General features: G+C 41.7%; 1 protein-coding gene across 23 annotated transcripts in view; it reads right to left on the bottom strand.

Moving 5' to 3' along the window:
- Nucleotides 1–21,016, bottom strand: part of MAGI1 (membrane associated guanylate kinase, WW and PDZ domain containing 1) — a 645,192-nt gene that overhangs the window by 59,003 nt on the left and 565,173 nt on the right. For all 23 annotated transcript variants that reach the window (XM_061396466.1, XM_061396472.1, XM_061396468.1 and 20 more), the window contains one exon: nt 20,064–20,684. In XM_061396466.1, the coding sequence (XP_061252450.1) occupies nt 20,064–20,684 (621 nt within the window). The remainder of the gene's footprint in view (nt 1–20,063; nt 20,685–21,016) is intronic.

Below are 21,016 nucleotides of genomic sequence, written 5' to 3'. Positions count from 1 at the left end.
CTTTCCTGGGGTGAAAAACAGGATGCTGTGTGAGTCCTTATTTTAAATTAAGGTCACTGGCCCAAAGGGAAACCTATCACAAATAGTACTGTAATTGGTGCTGAGATGTTTCTAGGTTAAAAAAAAAAAATACATGCCAGAATCTTTTTCTTCAGGATTATGACCTTGAGGATGATTCTTATCCTGCCTGCCTATTTTTAGCAATGTAAGTTGGACACAGGACCAGGTATGAGATCTATGAGGGTATCCCCAGTCTTAACCTTGCTGCTGCTGCTAAGTCGCTTCAGTCACGTCCAACTGTGTGACCCCATAGATGGCAGCCCACCAGGCTCCCTGTCCCTGGGATTCTCCAGGCAAGAACACTGGAGTGGGTTGCCATTTTCTTTTCCAGTGCATGAAAGTGAAAAGTGAAAAGTGAAAGTGAAGTCACTCAGTCGTGTCCAACTCTTAGCGACCCCATGGACTTCAGCCTACCAGGCTCCTCTGTCCATGGGATTTTCCAGGCAAGAGTACTGGAGTGGGGTGCCATTGCCTTCTCCAGTCTTAACCTTACTAGACCTCAAACCTCTAAAATTTGAGGCCCTTCTTGAGGCTTATTTATCTTTCTTACCATGTCCATCTTCTAAATGTATTCTGAAACATCTGTCTATCTCCACTGCCACCACCTTTTCTTGCTTGTGTGACCACAAGGGCCAAAAACCTGGTCTCCCTGTTTTATTCTTCATCCACTTTAATTCATTGTCCACAAAGAGGCCAGAGACATCTTTCTACAGCATAAATCAGATTACATGGACTCCTGACTACACATCCCTGTGGCTTCCCAACACAGTTTCAACAAAACACAAACTCTGTGTCCCACAAAGCCCTCCTTGCTCTGAGCCTGCTTGCTTCTTTAAATCCCACCACTCTTCCCCTTGACCATGCACCACAGCCAGAGGTGCACTCTCTCGGCTTCTGGGCTCTTTCCTTTCATTCCTCTGGGCACTTTCACTGGCTGTTCCCTCTGTCTGGAACACTGTTCCTGCAGATCTACATGGGGCAGCTTTTTCCCATTACTCAGGGCTCTCCTCAAATGTCACTTCCTCAGAGAAGCTATTTAGGAACCCTGGCCAGCAGAAGAAAAGATCCTTCTTGTCCCACTATATTCACATAGCTCAGTTTGTTTTCATAGACCCTGTGACTTATATATTTATTTGTTTACTGTTTATATTGTTTATTACCATTTACTTGTTTATTGTCTCTGTTTCAGGGACTTTGCATGTTATACTAAAGTTAGTCCCCCAGCCCTTGAGGGTATCTGGTCCCAGTTCAACAAGTATCTTTGGAATGAATGCATGATTGCTGGGAACTCAGAAAGTGAGTAAATGTCTTGAGAGTTGCAAGAAGAGCTGATGAGGCAAAGGGGAGGGCGACTTGGCCTTTCTTTTGATCACCATCATCTCTGCTGTGACTGCTTAACAGCTCTTGATCCTTGGGCTGCTCCTTGATTTATTGGTGAGCTGCCAGGCTCAGCTTGACTCACCGCTGCCTCCCTCTGCGCGGAGAGCAAGGTTCCACTGTGCCACCTGGTGTTCTAAATTCCTTATCACAACGAATGGGAATCGCTCAAGTCCCAGGATTAACAGGAGGCTCACAAAGCAACCCCAAGCCTGACAGTTATTGGTCTCATCAGAGGAGTGTGTTCTCAGGGACTCCTGGAGAATCTAAACACATTTTCAGTTAAGGACAGCTTCATCCCTTTCCTTAGAAAAGCAACTTCTTATGACAACACTGAGTTAAAAAGCTCCAAATGCTTCACCCTTCCTGACAAAAGGCAAACACGGGAGGATGAAAACTATTTCACGTTCTTTTCTTCGTCAAATCCATGAATCTCTTGAGCAGTTTTAACAGCCTTGATTGGGTGTGACAATCACTTTTCTGTCACAGTGTACTTTTGCCAAATAGGAGGGCAATTTTCCCGTCTGCTCTGTAAGGGCACCTATTATTCAGCCATTTCAATTAACTTCATTACCAAACTGCTTAATTGCGACGGAAGCCACCCCTGGCACTGTATCAAACCTGACTCCAATCTCTTAAATTTAGAAAATCATATTAGCTTTTGGAAAGCATGGGTCATGTTAACAAAGGCAAGGAGATCCAACTTATGAGTCCGATAGCACTGCATTATTCAAAGTGTCTGGCAGTCAGACCCAAAGAGCCATTTACTAACGGGTCATGTTTTTCCAACGGGCAAAGGACATATGATGAGCAGCCCCATTCTTCTCCCATGGAGATATTAAATGTCTTCAAAATCCTCTTGCTGAAACAATATCTGCCCTGGTCTAAGTGATTATGTGAATTGCAGAGGGAAAAAAGCTGTTACCTTGACTTTGTCAATTTCTAATGACAGCTGCTTCATACGGCCATGGGAAGCAGTAGAAGCTCATGCTTTGTTCAACTATTAGATTGCAGGTTTCAGTGAGTCAATACTCATTTTGCGAATTGGATTTGCTTAAAGGCAGAATATGGGAATCGGTTTCACCCACACACACCCCAACACACATAATGCCCCACTCAGGATGAATCTCAATTAGAAAGAACTTTTATAGGTCAAGTACATTTAAGATGCAGGGAAATTCAAGGACTGCAAGTCCTTTTAATGAAATATTTCAGCTGGGAACAAGATGTACAACAGGGCATTTGCCTTCAAGAAGTACATTCCATTTATGGCAAGGAAGAGTAAGTAGCATAAATTCATATTGGAAATGACACAGATGATCCCCAGTAAGCATTTACACTGAAGAAGGCACTCAACACATTTCTCATGGTGGAGATCAAATGCCAGAATCCTTTTGCTCCCTCCCCTATCTGATTTTGGCAGTTTTTTTTTTTTCTTAGTAAATAAAGCTCTAATCAGGTTTAGAGTTAATGCAGAGGGAGAACTTAATGCAAACGGACCCACTGAAAATGGATTTTTTAAAAAAGCTATCATTAAGTTTTTGACACTCTTTTATATACGCGGAATTAGCCACAGATATTTTGGCATGCCTCATGCATCATGAATGTGTATAGTTCATCCAATTTTTCTCTAGCTTTTGGATTTAACATTCTCTGAGTTACCTTAATAACTTATACATGACGAAAGAATTTCTGAAAGAGTCTAACCAATAAAGGTAGTATTTTGCAAGGGCAACACAGGGCAGACAGATGAATCCACCCCTGGCCTTGAACTTCTCACTCACTTTCTCCCTAAATTAAGAGACTGTGGAAGCCCTGGTTAAGACCAAGGAGGTTCCCACTGCTCTTCCTGTGGCTTGGATTCTAGACTCCCCACTCATACATTACTTCCAAGAATCCCACCTCCTTTCCTCTGCTCTAACATCCTGACAGCCTCCTTTTCTACAGCAGTGATTCCTGCATTTCAGATTTTAGGAACCAGCAATTTTTCACTAAATGGATTTGAGCAACTGACCACAAAGTGCCAATTCCTTATTTTGCAAACTAGAAACATTAAAAAGGGGGTGGAAAGGTAACAACCAACTACTATTCCGTAAGTAAAAGGATACTTCAAAAGAAAAAAAAAAAAGATAGAGGAATATAATCTCCCAAAGAGAGTCTTTGAGAGCTTATAAAACTTCACGAATAACCTACTTCTCTATCCTGCTTTATTCTCATTTCACTGTTTACTGAAAATCACTGTCATCACAGAGTAGAATAAGAAACATCTCTGGCCACATTTTTTCTTGAGGTGACTCTTTTTTGCCTTCTCTTGTCTCTCCCCCAGAAAACTTCTCCTGAAGTATTGAAAACGGGAGGACCACCTGAATATTTCATCCACCCTCTTTCTCCTGGATGGCTTGAAGCCCCATCCAATCATACAGAGCAGTCAACCCTCCATCAGGACCGGGCCGCAGGGTGAGTAAGACGAGTCCTCGTCTCGTTCCATCCTCACTGAAATACTGAGGAAGGTACAGATCCCCTTGTATTTCGGATGACAGTGCGAGGCTCAGGGACATTGCCCATGGCTGGCCCAGGCAGAACTGCTGGCAAGTGGCAGAGAGGAGGACTGAACGGAGAACATGATGTGGGCCAATGGGTCACTTCCATCAGTGAGCTGATCGATGCAGCTGATTGCATCAATATAGAAGCAACGATTGAGAACGAACGGGGACTTCTCCCATGAACTCTCTTCCATCCAAATTCAATACACAAAAGTCCATAAACTAATTCCATTTACATCTTAAAAAAAAAATAAGACACCATTTCCAAGAAGTAAAAATAAAGGGTGTCTAAGGAGTCTCATTCCAGGTTGCTACTGCCCTTCAGTGGACATCGGCCATGTCTGAATACACTGTCGGGTATCATTGCTGGGGAGGAGGAGGAGAGTGCTGCTGGCATCTAGAGGACAGAGGCAAAGGACGCTGTGACACATCCCATGATGCACAGGGCAGCCCCCCTAACAAAGAACTGCCTGGTCCATGATATCAATAGGGCCCGGTTTGAGAAACTTTGGGATAAAAAAACAACTGCACCTTCCTGTTTCATCACCAAAGTCAAAGTGACAGTTATTTTGCAGGGGCAAACTACAAAAACAAAGACTCCATGAATTCATGTGCACTGTTATTATTTTTCCGACACAAACATTTCCCACTTTGGTCATTGGTATCTATGGCAAAAGTAATCACAGAGAACATTCTTCAGTTTAGAAACAATATAAATATCTCAGGAAGCATAGATCTAATTCCAACTGTCTCCAAATGATTAAAATAAACTGCTTTGTATTATGCAACCATAAGAAAGATTTTTAAAATATAGGGTTTTTTTTGATGGGTTCCTCATGCCATGGACCCTGAACACACCAACTGTTAAAATAAATGTCTCATAAAAACAGAAGGCACTTCCCTGGTGGTCCAGTGGCTAAGACTCTGTGCTCCCAATGCAGGGGCCCTGGGTCTGATCCCTGGTCAGAGAACTAGATTACACAGGCCACAGCTAAGACGTGGACAGCCAAATAAATAAACAAACCATATCAAAAGACAAAACAAAACAGGTGGCTGAATAAGGCATGCTGATACCCAACACCTGAGAGGAAAGGAATTCCCTCTATTACAGGATCTTAAAATTGCTCCACGCTGCAGTTTCCTAGCTATTTTGACTGCTATCCTAAGACAATATCATGTATGAAATGAGTCGCCAGTCCAGGTTTGATGCACGATACTGGATGCTTGGGGCTGGTGCACTGGGACGACCCAGAGGCAGGGTATGGGGAGGGAGGAGGGAGGAGGGTTCAGGATGGGGAACACAGGTATACCTGTGGCGGATTCATTTCGATATTTGGCAAAACTAATACAATATTGTAAAGTTTAAAAATAAAATAAAATTTAAAACTTTTGAAAAAACAAAAGATACAGTGCAAAAGTATCTTTTGAATAACTCTGCCTCAAGTGTTAAAATTACAAAACTAGGATATGAGAAGTTTTCATGGCAAAGGTGATATGCTAAATGGAATTTCTAGAAAAAGAACTGAGCATAAGGAAATGGAGAGGATATGATTAACCACACTGTATTTTAGATGTTTACTCACATGTCATTCATCTATAATGAGAGATTATCACAGTGCTGAAAGCCCACTGCATAAAAGAAAGGCTGAACAGCATTTGTTGCGTGTGGTGAGAAACGAAACACATCAAGAACATTAGAAACACACACACACTAAACAGGATTGTCACATAAACCCAGGCAGCAACTTGGCATATAAAAAGGCAGGTTCCACGCTGCCAGTGGAAACAACACTTCTAACGACCCAGTGCTATTTTCAAAGATGTTAAAATTCTACCAACATGATTTCGGAACCAAAAAGGATTATGTTCATAAACGAAGGACATGACTAATCTTTGAGCAGGAATACAAACATGTGAAATACCAGGCAGGATACAAGTTGGGGAATGTTTTAAAATTTGCAGGTGCAATGCAAAGACAGACTCAATAAAAACCATAGCAGACACTTAACTCCAGATGGTGGTAAAGAATGTGTGATTTAATTTAAGGAAAATGAAGGAAGGTGGAAAAATATTACCCTGAGTAAACTCTCTGCCTCAATAACTGTTTTGAAAATGTTCAGAACTGCAAAATGCTTAGAGGAAAGGCTAGGAAGATACCTCTTCCAATAAAGAGAAGCTTAATGAAGTGAGGTCACAAAACTAGTATCAAATAAGGGAGAATAGTAATTTAAAAAACCAACATAATGTTTCTTGTATCAGATGCCTCTCACACCACAGCCCCCATTCCAAAGAGGTGATCACTAACTAATTTTCATATAGAACCCAAGTAAAGGAAGAAAATAAACTTCAATGTCAAGAAAAAAAAAAAAGTCTGAGGATGTCATCTTTCTTTTGTCACCAAAAAAAAAAGTATAAATTAAATCCAAAAGAAAAGAAAAGCAGCCAGTTCCTGAAATTTTGAGATAAGGATGGTAAAAAGAAATTCCTAGGAAACAGGTCCTCCTCACAGTGCCTGCACACATGCTGTTTTGGGGTCTCAAAGTCCACTGTGTATGAGCAGTGGGCAGGAAAAGCACAGGAGTGTGTGAGGCCAGATGGGATAAAAAAGGAAATGGCAGGCTGTGGCAAATTGGAATTGTTGGCACCAACCAAAGGCATGTAAATTTAAAAATACTTTTTAAAGAGACTACTAAAAAATACATGAGTGGGTCATGCCAAATACTACTCATGGACCACCCACTCACAACTCTCAATTCTTCAGGTACTTCAGTAGTAGTTCTAGTAGAACTACTAGTAGAACTAGTAGTTCTCAGCAAATGGTAATTGTGTCCCATTCCCATTGGTCATCTGTCACGTCTGAAGACATTCGGGGAGGGAATGTGGAGGCAGGCACACACTGGGCAGAGACCAGGGAAGTTGCTCAACATCTGGCAACGCACAGGATGAACCCTTGCAACAATTATCTGGCCCTAAGTGTGGGGGCGGAAGGCGGGGATTATGAGACTGGAATTGACATATACACACTATTATATACAAAACAGATAACTAATAAAGACCTACTGTATACCATAGGGAACTCTACTCAGTACTCTATAATGGTTTCTATGGGAAAAGAATTTGAAAAAGAATAGACGCTTGTATAACCAAGTCACTTTGCTACACACCTGAAAGTAACACAACACGGTAAATCAACTAAACTCCAATTAAAAAAAAAAAAAATCTGACCCTAAATGTCAATAGTACTGAGGCTGAGACACTCCGCTGTGGCCTCATGTCATTTAAAAGGTGCCATTTGTCACCCCTTTCCTCCTTGATGCACCTCTTACCCCAATCTGTAGGCACAGATTCAGACTACAGATTACTGCTGGTTACATTCACAGGTTAGTCTTGTTTCTGTATCTGGGTTGCGGGTACCTTGGTTCCTCTCCCCTTATCCTAGGGCTGTGCACATGGAATGCACTCAGACCTCGATTACACGATGGGTCAACTGGAAAAAGGCTTGTCACCAGTTTAGAACAAGGATGCGAAAGAGAGAGGAAGAACAGCTACAATATATAAGCTCAACTGATTCTACAAACAGAAAACCTCAAATACACAGAAATTTCACTAGCTTAATTTTAGGAGAAAAGGGAGTCACCAAATCTAGTTCTGTTTTCTGCAACTTACAAATACAGTTCGAAAGGCCAACCCCTCCTCTCTGACGCTGGGTCCTACTTCCTTCCCTTCTTAAAGCCCTCACTCCTACAATGATGCCCCTTTCTCCTCTGCATATCCAGTTTCTCTATCCTCTGGGTTGTTTCTATCGACATACATTTTGCACGGTCTCCCATGTAAAAAACCAAGGCAAATTCTCTCAACTGCACAGCCCTCTCGACCTCTCTAGCCAGTAGCTCTTTTCTCTGCTCCATTTCACAGGGAGAATTCTTGGACCACTTGATCAAATCCCCACCCCACTCCTGCCTTCTATGCCCCACTCCAGGCTGCTGCTTATAGACACATCATGAACTCTGCTCTCAGAGATGACCAATGCCACACACAATGTTTCCACCCTCACATGCCTCCACTTCCTGATGTGGAAGGAATACACTTGAGATACTTTTTTCTCTGGGACTCGTAACACCACACTTCCTGTTTGCACTGGGTGCCCCATGATCTCCGTTACCAGTCCCTCTTCCTCAGCTTGATCCCTGCAAGATGATGTGCCCCAGGCCTCTGTCCTGGCTCTTTCTTTCCTTTCTACTCTTTTCCTAATTTCATTCACCCTCATGGCTCTATATACTATCTACATGTGTGTTTGACAAATGGTAGTGAACATAATCCACAGTGAGAAATGCACTTGGTAACAGATTGACACACACATACATACATGTGTTCATATGTGAGTGTATATGTGTATGCACACATATAAGTCAAAGTTTCATGAACATGTGCTTATCTTTACTGAGGAAGACATATTATTACTGTTTCTATTTTATTTTGCTTTTGAGAAAAACACTGGTCATAGCCCAGTACAGTAGTTTCAGGACCTAGTAACAGGCCATGGCTTGTGGTATGCAGCAAACTTACTAAGATAATGGCTCCTAAGTGTTTATCTCGCCTGTCCTAACTTGCCAGTAATGAACTCCAGGTCCCAGACAACTGCCTGTGTTTCTGCTCCACTTGGATGTCAGATGGGCATTTCACAGTTACCATGTCTGAGAAGGCACCCTTGATGCCTGAGTTCAAGGCCCATCCACTCCTACCTCAGTACACACATCTCAACAAATGGTCCCTCTGTCTATCTACCTGCCCCAGCAAGAAACTTGGGGGTCATTCCTGGTTCCTCTCCTTTCCTTTCCTTCTTCAGCAGGGCTCAGCAAACTGTAGCCCCAGGACCAAATAATGTTTTCTTGGAACACAACCAATCCATTTGTGTTCACGTCATCTGCTACAATGGCAGAGGAGAGTAGTGGTAACAGAGAATGTGGCCCACAAAGTGAAAATACAGACCATCTGGTCCTTCAGAGACAAGAGTTGGCCAAGCCTTATCTTGAGTCAACCTACCCAGTGCTGTCAACTCTCCTGAGCACTCCTTAACACTCCTTAAACACCACCCCCGACCCCCAACTTCCTTCTGTCTCGATGGCCATCACAAGAGTTTACACTGCAAACACCCTTCTCCAACCACCACAATGGCCCTACTGGGTCTCCCCTTCCACATCAATTCCTCTAAAATATATTCTTGACAAATATGCCAGAGGGATTGTTTAAAATGTTAACGAGATCTCATCCTTGCATTTCTTAAAACCAGACATCACACAAAAAATAAAATCCAAATTCTAGACCCTGGGTGCTGGTCTCTGAAGCTCATCACCACTCCCCTTGCTCACCTTTCTTCAGCCACACTGTCCCCCATTCTAGTTCCTTCTTGGGGCCTTGGCATTAACTGTCCCTTGTTCCTGGAATGCTGTTTCCTTCCTTGGGGTCACTCAAATCTTGTCACCTAATTGAAAGCAGCCCTACTCCTCTGTGACTCCCACACCACTTCATCCAGTTTCCTCACAGCACTTCTCTCTGGATATTTTCTTGCTCATCTGAATATTTCTGCCCTTTTTCTCCTTCCTGTAGAATAAAAGGGTCGTGAAATCTGCAGTAAACTTGTTTGGTTTGTGGATGATCTGTTTCATTCCCAGCACCTAGACAATGCCTGGCCCACAATGTTTAGGAATTTGTCCCCCCAAAAGGGAAAACAAAAGAACCTCTTGACATTTAAATGCAGACCTGCAGGTAGAATGAGTATTCTACAGCCCACTGCTGCTGCTGCTGCTAAGTCGCTTCAGTCGTGTCCGACTCTGTGCGACCCCATAGATGGCAGCCCACCAGGCTCCCCCGTCCCTGGGATTCTCCAGGCAAGAACACTGGAGTGGGTTGCCATTTCCTTCTCCAATGCATGAAAGTGAAAAGTGAATGTGAAGTCGCTCTGTCATGCCCAAATCTTAGCAACCCCATGGACTGCAGCCTTCCAGGCTCCTCTGTCCATGCGATTTTCCAGGCAAGAGTACTGGAGTGGGGTGCCATTGCCTTCTCTACAGCCCACAGACCAATGCAATAATTCTAACTTGAAATTCCTACACTCTTCCAGAAAGGGGAGACAACGTCACCACTCCTTAATGAAGATTATAAATCACATATACATTTATAATAAATAATGCACAAAAGCAAATAACTTGGTACATTAAGTTTACATTTAATCACTAAGAAATTATTAGGTAGCACACTGGATTTAATAAGAGGACTTGACTTTCAAAATTACTAGAAAAACCAAGCATCACAGGTAAGCGGGGAGGTCAATTAGTTTGAGGTACCAAACCAGATAAACACACCAAGATGACATCTACACCTTCCTTTTTTAAGTAGAGGTCTGACCAACTGTAAATTGCTGATAGTATAACTATTTTATATATAAGAATTTAAGGTGAATTTTTCTTGTGTTAAAGTTTCTTCCCTTTTTGGGGTAAAGATACTTTACATAATGTAATAATGTAAATTAAACTCCTTAACAGCAGTCCAGTATAACACATGAGATGCTTCCTGGCCAGGTTAAAAGCTGATAAGCTATCTCAGGACTGGAACACAGCAGATCGCCCAAGCGCTAATATGTTTCAAGTGTTTCATGTTCTCTGAGTCTCAATTCCTTGTGACCCCCTAACATCCAGTTAACACATGTAGACAGCTGAGAGCAGTACCTACACATGGAAAGAATTTAATAAATAGGACCTATTATTATTATCATCTGTATAAAAGAAGTACATTAACCATGAAGTTGCCTTCAATTTCATATTTTTCTGCTTTAAAAGGCATTAAAAATAAGAGAAAAGGTAAAATGAAGGATAATCAACATAGCACTTTTGAGGGCAAAATAATCAAAATCTCTAAAGCAACACTGTCCAACAGCATTTTCTACGAGGATGCAAAGATTCTAAAACTGCACTGTCCAATATGGTAGCCATGGGCCACATATGGCTCTTCAGTTCTTGAAATGTGGTCCATCAGACTACATTTTCCATTGTATTTAACTTTAATTAAATAGCCACATGTAGATAGTAACAACTGCACTGGACCTGGAGAACAGGTTTAATTGGACCATGATTCACTGTCATGTAATGTATTTCTTTGTCATTTATTTATTTACATGAAGTAGAGTTGATTTACAATGTTGTGTTAGTTTTAGGTACATAGCACAGTGATTCAGTTACATACACACACACACACACACACACACACACACACACACACACACAGGCTTCCCAGGTAGCGCAGTGGTAAAGAATCCACCTGCCAATGCAGGAGACTCAAGAAATATGGGTTCGATTCCTGGGTCGGGAAGATCCCCTCGAGTAGGAAATGGCACCCTGCTCCAGAATTCCTGCCTGGAAAATCCCACAGAGGAGCCTAGCAGGCTACAGTCCATGGGGTCACATAAGAGTCAGGCATGACTGAGTGACTAAGCACACACATACACACACACGTGTGTGTGTGTATGTGTGTGTGTAATATTTTTCAGACTCTTTTCTCTTATAGGTTATTATAAAACATTTCCTATGCTATACCGTGGGTCTTTGTCGTTTATCTATTATATACATAGCAGTGTGTATCTATTAATGCCAAACTCCTAATTTATCCCTTCCCTTTGGTAACCATCAGTTTGTTATCTACTGTCTGTGGGTCTATTTCTATCTTGTATATAAGTTCATTTCTACCATGTTTCCCTTACCATTTAGAACAGCCCATGATAGAGGGATGGGTTTTGTAGGCCAAGAAGCCTGGGTTGGAAGTCAGGCTAGGTCACCTTCATGCTCTGTGATTTCTGAGGTGGTCCATCTCCTGCTGCCCATCTTCCCAGCTCTAATGATAAGCGCTCATCCCAGAAAGTTCTGTCCAAGATGATGAGGACTTATGAAAACAAATGGCCTGGCATTAATTTCTATTTTTCTTTCAGTATAGAGAATTTTCTGAAGACCTACAATGTGCCAGGCACAATTTTAGGTGGTGAGGATCCAATCGTGATTGAGACCCAGTCTTTGCTCTCACGGAGGAAAGGGCAGAGCATGATGGCGGTGGACACTGTTTGCTATGTAGCGGTCAGAGCAGAAGCCTGAAGGACAGCAGGGAGAGAGCCCCGTGGCTCTCTGCAAGAAGAAATACACAGACAGAAAAAACAGCAGCTCTCGGCTGTGACACAGGACTTTGGAGTTTCCTCTGAATGATGGGACGTCATCCTGACACTAGCAGTGACTGGAGCCAATTGACTTTAAATCACTCTAGCTGGAGAATGGACTACAGGAAGCTTCGAGACCTGTTGCAAGGCCACGTCAAGGCCAGGTGCCACATGATGGATAGCAGAGGCCGGGGAAGACAGGGGAGGATGACAGGACAGAGGAGGGGGACGGGATGGGTTGTGCTGATGTGAATACACAGGACTCTCCACCTCTATTAGGGTATCACTCAGCCAGCAACCTGAATTTTCCTTTCCGAGGCCCTGCAGCTCAACTGAAGAGATTCTGGCAGTCAAACCTTAAGTGGTGCAATTTGCAATTCATTCTCCAGTCCGTGACCAGAGGGCAAAGAGAACAGAGGCGCCAGATAACTGGGGTTTAACTCTGAGGCAGGGCACAGCTCACTGCAGTTCTAATTATGATGGTTCTACATCGTTTCAGACAGAGGAAAAACACACACAAAGAAGAGCTAATGCTAATCATGTGCTTGGATGATGAGATTAGATATTGCTTTCCCTATGTGGATCGATGACGATTTAATCAACTAAATATCATCATTAATTTGTATGAAAATTAAGTTGCATTAATTTGCCACGGACTTCAGACCTCATTCATTCCTTTATGTATAAGGCGTACTGCTCAACAGTTACGGTATTGGAGCTTCTCATCTAAAAGCCAGGAGGCTGCTTAACATAGTGGGTAAGACATTTGTCTTTGGAAGTAGAATCGCTGGGTTCAAATTCAGCTGTGTGATTCCGGGTAAATCAGTGAGCTTCTCTGGGCCTCAGGATCCTCTCCTCTTAAGTGGAGGTAGAGACTACCCTGCTGGTCCAGTGGTTAAGACTCTGCCTTCCAATTCTTGGGGTGTAGGTTTGATCCCTGGTCAGGGAACTAAGATTCCACATGCCTCGGGGCCAAAAAAACAAAACATAAAACAGAAGCAATATTGCAACAAATTCAATAAAGACCCCAAAGATAAACAAATAAAAATGTAAATGATTTCCTATTTAAAAAATCATTAAAGGGGAGATAAGGTTTTAATCAGGCTCCCCTGGTGGCTCAGCAGTCAAGAATCCGCCTGCCAATGCAGGAGATGCATGTTCGATCCCTGAGTCAGGAAGATCCTCTGGAGAAGGAAATGGCAACCGACTCCAATATTCTTACCTGGAAAATCCCATGGGCAGAGGAGCCTGGTGCACTACAGTCCACATGGTCGCAAAAGAGTTAGACACTACTTAGCGACTAAACAACAACCAGGTTTTAATCACTTCAGAGGGCTCCTGAATTATGACATGTAAAATGTTTAGAACCAAGTCAGCCTGGCACACTATGGAAGCGTTTAGTGTTTTTATTACAAAAGCTTTAAGCAAGGAAGTGTCTTATACATACCAACTAAACCAGAAATTTCCCTTTTGCTTTATATACTAAGCAAATTTAACTGTGGAGTCTCAACACCTACAGCAAAAGCAATTCCTTTTCTCTCCCTACCAATCACTGCCTTCATTTCCCACAGAGCCCTGTTCAGAATCACACTCCAAATGGATGCTTCCACTGTGGTCACAACAACGGGATGCTAAGGGGTTTATTTAAGTGTGTATGTATTGCTCGTACCACGGTAACAATTCTGGTACATAGTATAACCAACAATGTTTTTAACATGATCATTACTATCACTACCACCATTTTTATACCTAATTTGTTGTCTTTTAACATCTCTCTCTTATGTTTCAGAAGTTATGAAGAGTGACTGTGAAGCTAAGAAATTAATTTTCTAATGTGACTTGCAGAGGAAGTTAAATTTATCCAGTTGGTATTTAACTGAGACCTTACTACATACCAGGTTCCCCATGATGTCCAGAGATACAAAAGTACAAGTTGGATAGAGTCTTGCCCTCCAGGAATCCTAGCATTTCATTACTTTACATTCAGATCCTAAAATTACTCAGTGTCCTGACAAGAGCACTCAGTAAACAAAGCATCACTTCTAATTCCGTTTTGATCAGCTAAAGCCACTCGGGGGATGAGCTCAAAAGAAGCATCTCTGAGACCAAGTCCTCCTTTCTAACCTCCTCTAAAGTAGAAAAATATCAAATTTGGGAGCTGCAATGGACCTTAGCAAAGATGGAGAAATCTGTTGCTTAGAAAGTAGACTTTAGAAGAATATTACTTAGAAATGAAAACAACTGTTAAACTTTATAAACTTATTTAACTTCCATTTATATGTCACAGAATCAAAATGAGAAAGAATCAGGAGGGCAGGAGCCTAAGACTGATTCCAATTCTGATTTTATATCAGAATTGCTGGTAGAGCTTCTAAAAAAAAAACACAGGTGCCTGCACATCGTGTACTCAGATTAAGATTCTGCAGATAAAGGATAAAACTCTTTTTAAAAAGAGAAAAAATAAGCTACCACACTCAGGGGCTTCTGATACTAGATAAGATCAGTAACACACTACTCATCACGTGACTGCTTCTAGGTCCGGAACTGGCGCAAGTGCTACTTTTTTCAGATGACTTGCCTAAAGTCACAAAGGGAATAAAGGCAGGAGTTGGAATTTAAACTTGCATCATCCAACTCTCAAATCTTTCTTTCCTCTACACGTCAATGAAAGTACTGGCATAAAATTAGAGCGGTTATCCTAAAGATGATCTAGTTCAAAATATTCTTTTCTTTCCTTTTTTTTTTTTTAAGATAAAGAAATGAGTCTCAGGGCAGGAGTTGTAACCCAGTCAGAGTTATAGAGGAGTTACAGGCAGAGGTTGAACTAGAGGCAGACTCCTGGAACCCTAGTTTAGCTTTTTCTTTTAAATAACACTTAAAACAAGATGATTAAAACATGCTTACTCCTTGGAAGAGAAGCTGTAGCAAACTTAGACAGTGCATAAAAATCAAAGATGTCACTTAGTCAACAAAGGTCCATTACAGTCAAAACTATGGTTTTTTCAGTAGTCATGGATAGATGTGAGAGTTGGACCATAAAGAAGGCTGAGCACCAAAGAACTGATGTTTTCTAACTGTGGTGCTAGAGAAGATTCCTGAGAGTCCCTTGGATTGCAAGGAGGTCAAACCAGTCAATTTTAAAGGACATTAACTCTGAATATTCATAGGAAGCACTGATGCCAAAGCTGAAGTTCCAATACTTTGGCCACTTGATGCAAAGAGCTGACTCGTTGAAAAGGCCCTGATGCTGTGAAGGTCTGAGGGCAGGAGGAGAAGAGGGCGACAGAGGGTGAGATGGTTGGATGGCATCAAGAACTCAATGGCCAGGGGTTTGAGCCAACTCCAGCAGATAGTATAGGACAGAGAGGCCTGGCACGCTACAGTCCGTGGGGTTGCAAAGAGTCGGACATGACCTAGTGACCGAACAACAACAAACACAAAATGATATGTACTTTCTTTTTTTTTTTTAATTTGGCCACGCTGAATCTTAGTTGTGGCATGTGGGATCCAGTTCCCTGACCAGGGAATGAAGTCAGGCCTCTTCATTGGGAACTCAGAGTCTTAACCACTGGACCACCAGCGAAGTTCTCAGTTCAGCTTTTTCAATACACATATTCTGTCAAAGTAAAACACACATTCTTCTCTTTCAAGAAATATTCCAAGTTGTCTCTTGAAACAAGAGTATTCTGACTCCACCCCCAATGGTATCTTCAAAAGCATCGCACTTCCTACTAGGCAGAAATTAGCCAAATACACAAAATACACAGGGGGCACAGGTAGTTATGCTACATATAGTATAATCCCTTTTTAAAGTAAAAAACCTTTATGAAACAAATTCTTCATCTTTTGTAAATTAAAAAAAAATTATTCAAAACAATAGTAATAACCTTGTAGCACCATTTTCCAAACATAAAAAAGACTCTAGACTCACACTGGTGTCAGGTGATGGGTCTTCTGAATGCAAATGCTCTGTGAAAAATTAAGAAAAATAAAAGGCATTCTCCTGACTGGACAGCAGAGGGAGAAGGAGGAATGGACTGGCCATGGGACGATGGGAAGCCAGGCTAAGGAAGAAGGGGCTGCCCTTTATAGAACTTGACTGCTAGCCACAGACACGGCCTTGTTTACGGAGAAGACACCTATAAACAAATCAGTAACGATCCCAACTGACAAGCTATGGATGGACACCCCCAGCAAGCCCAAGCCTGACCCAGAGAACTGTCTCCAGAAATTTACAAACAATATTTCAACCTCTGCTTATTTTCAGGTTGGCAGGAGGGAGATGGAAAGAAAAACAAAACACACCTGATCTCAACCAGAACAAAAATAAAAAATGAGTTTAGGAGACTACGAGTGAAAACCAAAATGCAAATGTAGCTAAGTTTTGCCCCAAAGTAGAAAGACTACTTCTTTAAAGCACAGAAAGTACCATCCTTGAGATATAAAATCCTGAGAATCAAGCCAAGTGTGGACTTAATGAGTTTATCAATCTGCTTACCAGGAGTTAAGACACAAATGAGATTCATTAGAAAGAATCAGTGAAGTGGCCATTTGCTTTCTCATTTAACCTAGCTGCTATCCTTATTGATCATCAAACCTTCTCATTTACACTCCCATCATACAAGAAGAATGATTAAAATGCCAGCCCTGATTCAAATAACTGATATATGGCAGAAACAAATATATTTATATGCTTTCTAGAAAGATTAATAGTAGCTGGTGCTGGCTTGCCACGGGAAGATGTACAAACGTTCTATCCCATACATAAATCAAATGCAAAGCATATAGCATATTTAAAGACTGCTGATGTTACAGTGATTTTAAATTACTCAGGTTCTGGAATAAACTATGCAGATCTTGACTAATGTGGTAATGTATTCTGGAGCTTCTCTTGTTAATTTAATGTTATAATGTAATGGCATTAACTGAAAGACGGTCTGAGGAATTAAGAGAGAAAATAAACATATTTGAAATCAAGGGTATTTTATTTTTAACCCATACTTTATTGATGAATAGTCTGATCATTTCCATTGTATTTCGCTGTGGTTAAGATTCTTTAACATGCTTCCCTGTACACTCTTTAAAAAAACTTTTAAATTTTATTATTGGAGTGTAATTGCTTTACAATGTTGTGTTAGTTTCTGCTGTACAACAAAGTGAATCAGCTAGGGATATGTTTTTATAATGAGTTGTTTGCTGGCTTGGGCAGATTCATTATAAAATGGTTCCATTAACCATCGTGGTTTAGTAGATTACAATGATACTTTGTTTTTCGTCCCTTCAAAATTAAATTGAATGGAAAAGAAAAACTGAACAAAATGACAAAAGAAATGGAGGGGCAAATAAATGAAGAAGGAGAACAGTGTGATTTGTAATGTCAAATGAGCAGTGGCTGAATCAGAGATGCCCTAATGTACCAAAAACTATTTACAAGTTTCCAACTTGCTGGCCACTAAAACCAGCAAATATGCAAAAATCAGTGGTATTCAAAGTAAAGCAGAATACTGGACTGGAAACCAAAGAATCCAGGTGAACTTCTCAATCCTGCTCTTGGTTGGTACCTGCCTACCTTTTCAGGGACATGGTAAACACGGCCTGAGAGGCGTATGTAGGTTTGAAAAGCACTTTGTAAACTGCTTTCCTGCTTGTGAGTGCCAGGTACTACCATCCTCCACCCTCTCCCCCTCCTCATCCTTAACCTCAGGTCACTTCCTGTTACATTTTGGTCACTGTTTAAAACACATCTGTGAAATCAAGTGATCTGGGTACAAGAAGACACTTCAAAATATTATTGGTAGAAATAACTCTTTGAAAAAATGTGCAAATGGCTTTTATACCTGTTTAAGAATGGTGAACTGAGCACTGTGATTCACAAAGACAGTTCTGAATTCTGGATTCCCTTCCAACAACCCCAATCATTTTGATCACAGAACACATAGTTTCATGAGAGCCCAAGATCATCGCTGTTGCAACATACACAAGCTTTTCCATCTCAGTGAAACAGAGAGAAAGTAGAAGTCTGGTCCTGATCTTTTTTCAGAGGGTCAGAATACTCTGTGCATAAACACATCATGTTGGCAAGAGTCAGGGGAACTACCAATCTCCTGCCCATTGTGGGGGGTAATCAATCAAGATTGGCCACAAACACTGACCCAGGAAATATTTCTCAGTGTGAGGTCCTGGAAGTTCTGGTGGGACAGGGGTGGGGGGATGGGGGTGCTGACAGGGGAAAAAGAAGAAAGCCAACTGTCTCAAGATTTATTTAGAATACCTCACTTCTCTGAGATTCTTAACCACTTCATCAAAATGTAGGTATGCTGAGATGTTTTTAATATGATTCACGGAACTGTTGCTCCCACCAGGGAAATAATAATCACGTGTCCATTCATTCATTATCTGTTCATGCATGAACACCTAGCAGGAGTCAGGTACTATGTTAAATGCCAGGGACAACTGTCAACATGCAGACATGGGCCCTGGCTTTAAGGATATTAGATTCTAATGAAAAAGGGAAAGCAACAAAGAAAAATAAGAAAATGTACAAAACAATGGCTTGCGATAATAATGACTATGATAAAAGCTAACAAGAAATGGAGTGATGCAACAGGGATTACACAGGATTGCGGGGGCTACGTTAGAGAAATAATCAGAGAATCCCTCTCTCAGGAGGAGACTTGAGGGAGACTGAGCCAGCCAAGTGAAGAGTTGGGGAAAAGTTTTCCAAGCAATGGAAACAGAAAGTGCAAAGGCCCTGAGACAGAAGGGCTTAGAGAACTGAAGGCATCACAGAGAAGCCAGGTGGCCAAGCACACTGAGGAAGGGAGAGGAGTGTGAGATGAGGCTGGAAGAGTGGACAAGAGCTACATTTCACATGCATGCTGTGCAGACCAGGTTCAGGAGACTTACAGGATAAAGGTTTTCAAATCTTAACGGGTTTTAAAAGGCACAGTTTGATTTACGTTTAAAGGAAATTGAAACAGAGCAGGATACTATGGTTCTTTCCCTCCAGGTCTTCCGCCTGTCTTTTGTCCATAGAAAAACTTTAGTCAAAGATTAAGTTTAATTGGAGAAGTGAGAAAATGCAGAAGCAAATGAAAACAATCAAACAGAACCAAAAAATATTAGTTTAGTCAGTAAGCAAAATCAGGGACCTTGAGGTCTTCCTCAATGGCTACAAATAGCATTTGGAGCCATATCCTTTGAGCTGTTTTATAAACACTGAAACCCTCATCAGATGGAATAAGCTAACTACCTGATGATCAGAATGTAGCCATGACATAAGCTGGCACAATTCTGAGAACCGGCCTCAAAGAAACGGGAATAAACTGACCCTGGAACTGAAAACTAACTGCCTTTGAAACAATCAAGATGACACTGATCAGACCGCTGCATGACCAATTTTAAGACGACGGTGCTATTTCCACATGTAGCCTCTTCTCTCTGCCTATACACCTCCTCCTCCTGCTATAAAAGTTCTGGCCCACTGAATGTCAGTGGGGGAGGGGCGGGTGGGACTCGGCCTCTGGACATGAGTCCACCCTCCCTCAGGTTGCCCGCCTCCAAAACAAAGCGAATTTTCCTTTCCACCAGCCTTGCATTTTTATTGGCTTTTGAGTCTCGAGCAGCTGGATCCCACTCTCAGCAACAGTATTACCCCATGTGCATGCCCTTTGTATAAACACATAATGTATAAACATAACCTTTAGTCTAAAGAGGCTAGCATTTGGAGAAATCAGAAGGCATTTTGAATGCATTTCCCAGTATTTAAATAAAAATGATCTTAAAGGAGTAGACATTTAGAAAGCCCCAAAGAGCCACCTGATAACCAGTATATATAACAATGGATGTAAGGTTTTAAAAAAATGAAACAAAATAAATCTACATACCTCCTCGTTGCACCAATAATGTGACCTCACTTCCCTTTGGACATTCGATGAGCATGTCCACGACTTGGTTGTGAGTTAGGGCCTGCACATTCTTCTTATTAACTTCCACTATAAGATCCCCTTCTTTCAGGCCTCGGCACCTTGGACTGTCAACAATCTGTTTCACTCTTTGGCCGCCACCCCCAGGACTGTCCGCGATAGTAAAACCAAAACCCATTGGCCCTTTCACTATATGAACAGTTATGAGTTCTGGCTGAGTGGCTATGGAGGAAGCCAAAGAGACAGTGTCGTTGGGGTAACCATGGGAACCATTTGAAGCCACATCCGCAGGGCTGCTTGGCCTGGCATCCTTCATACTGCTGACTTTGCCTGTTTTACTACTGTGACTAGCTGGCGAGTCATAGGTCTCTTGCCCATTCACAATAATTGGTTCTTTATCCAGAATGGCCACCGAAGTCACTAAACTCGTGTTGGGGTCATCTGGGTCAAAGGGCAGTGGATAACCTCGGCAGAGTTCAAGGTCCACGCTGGCACCGATGGGAATGGACTGGAAGATTTTCACAACTTGTGCATGCGTGTGTCCCAAAACACAGGTGTCATTCACGCTCACAATTACGTCTCCTGCAAAAGAGTTGGGGATTAAGAACACTGCCCAGGAAAGTCTATCGATTTTATACTATAAAATCCTACCAGTAAGAAGTTGAACTGAAATTGGATTAGGGGGTGATACTGCAAGGCACGAAAAGACAGCTGCTACTACTTTGTTTATGCTAATAAGGCATTCTTGTAGCATTTACCGGCTTCCCTGCTAATGGGAGTATAATGATCATTGAAAGAACATTTGAGCTTTTTTGTAAAAAAAAAAAAAAAAAAAAAAATCACTGCAGAATACCAAGTTGAGAATTCATTCATTCAAATGGATCTGCATTTTTAGTAAATTACTCCTTTACTAT

Source organism: Bos javanicus, chromosome 22, assembly GCF_032452875.1.
Source record: "Bos javanicus breed banteng chromosome 22, ARS-OSU_banteng_1.0, whole genome shotgun sequence".
Taxonomy (NCBI): Eukaryota; Metazoa; Chordata; class Mammalia; order Artiodactyla; family Bovidae; genus Bos; species Bos javanicus.
The sequence above is the reverse complement of the archived record's forward strand: the minus strand, read 5'-3'. Positions and strand labels throughout refer to the sequence as shown.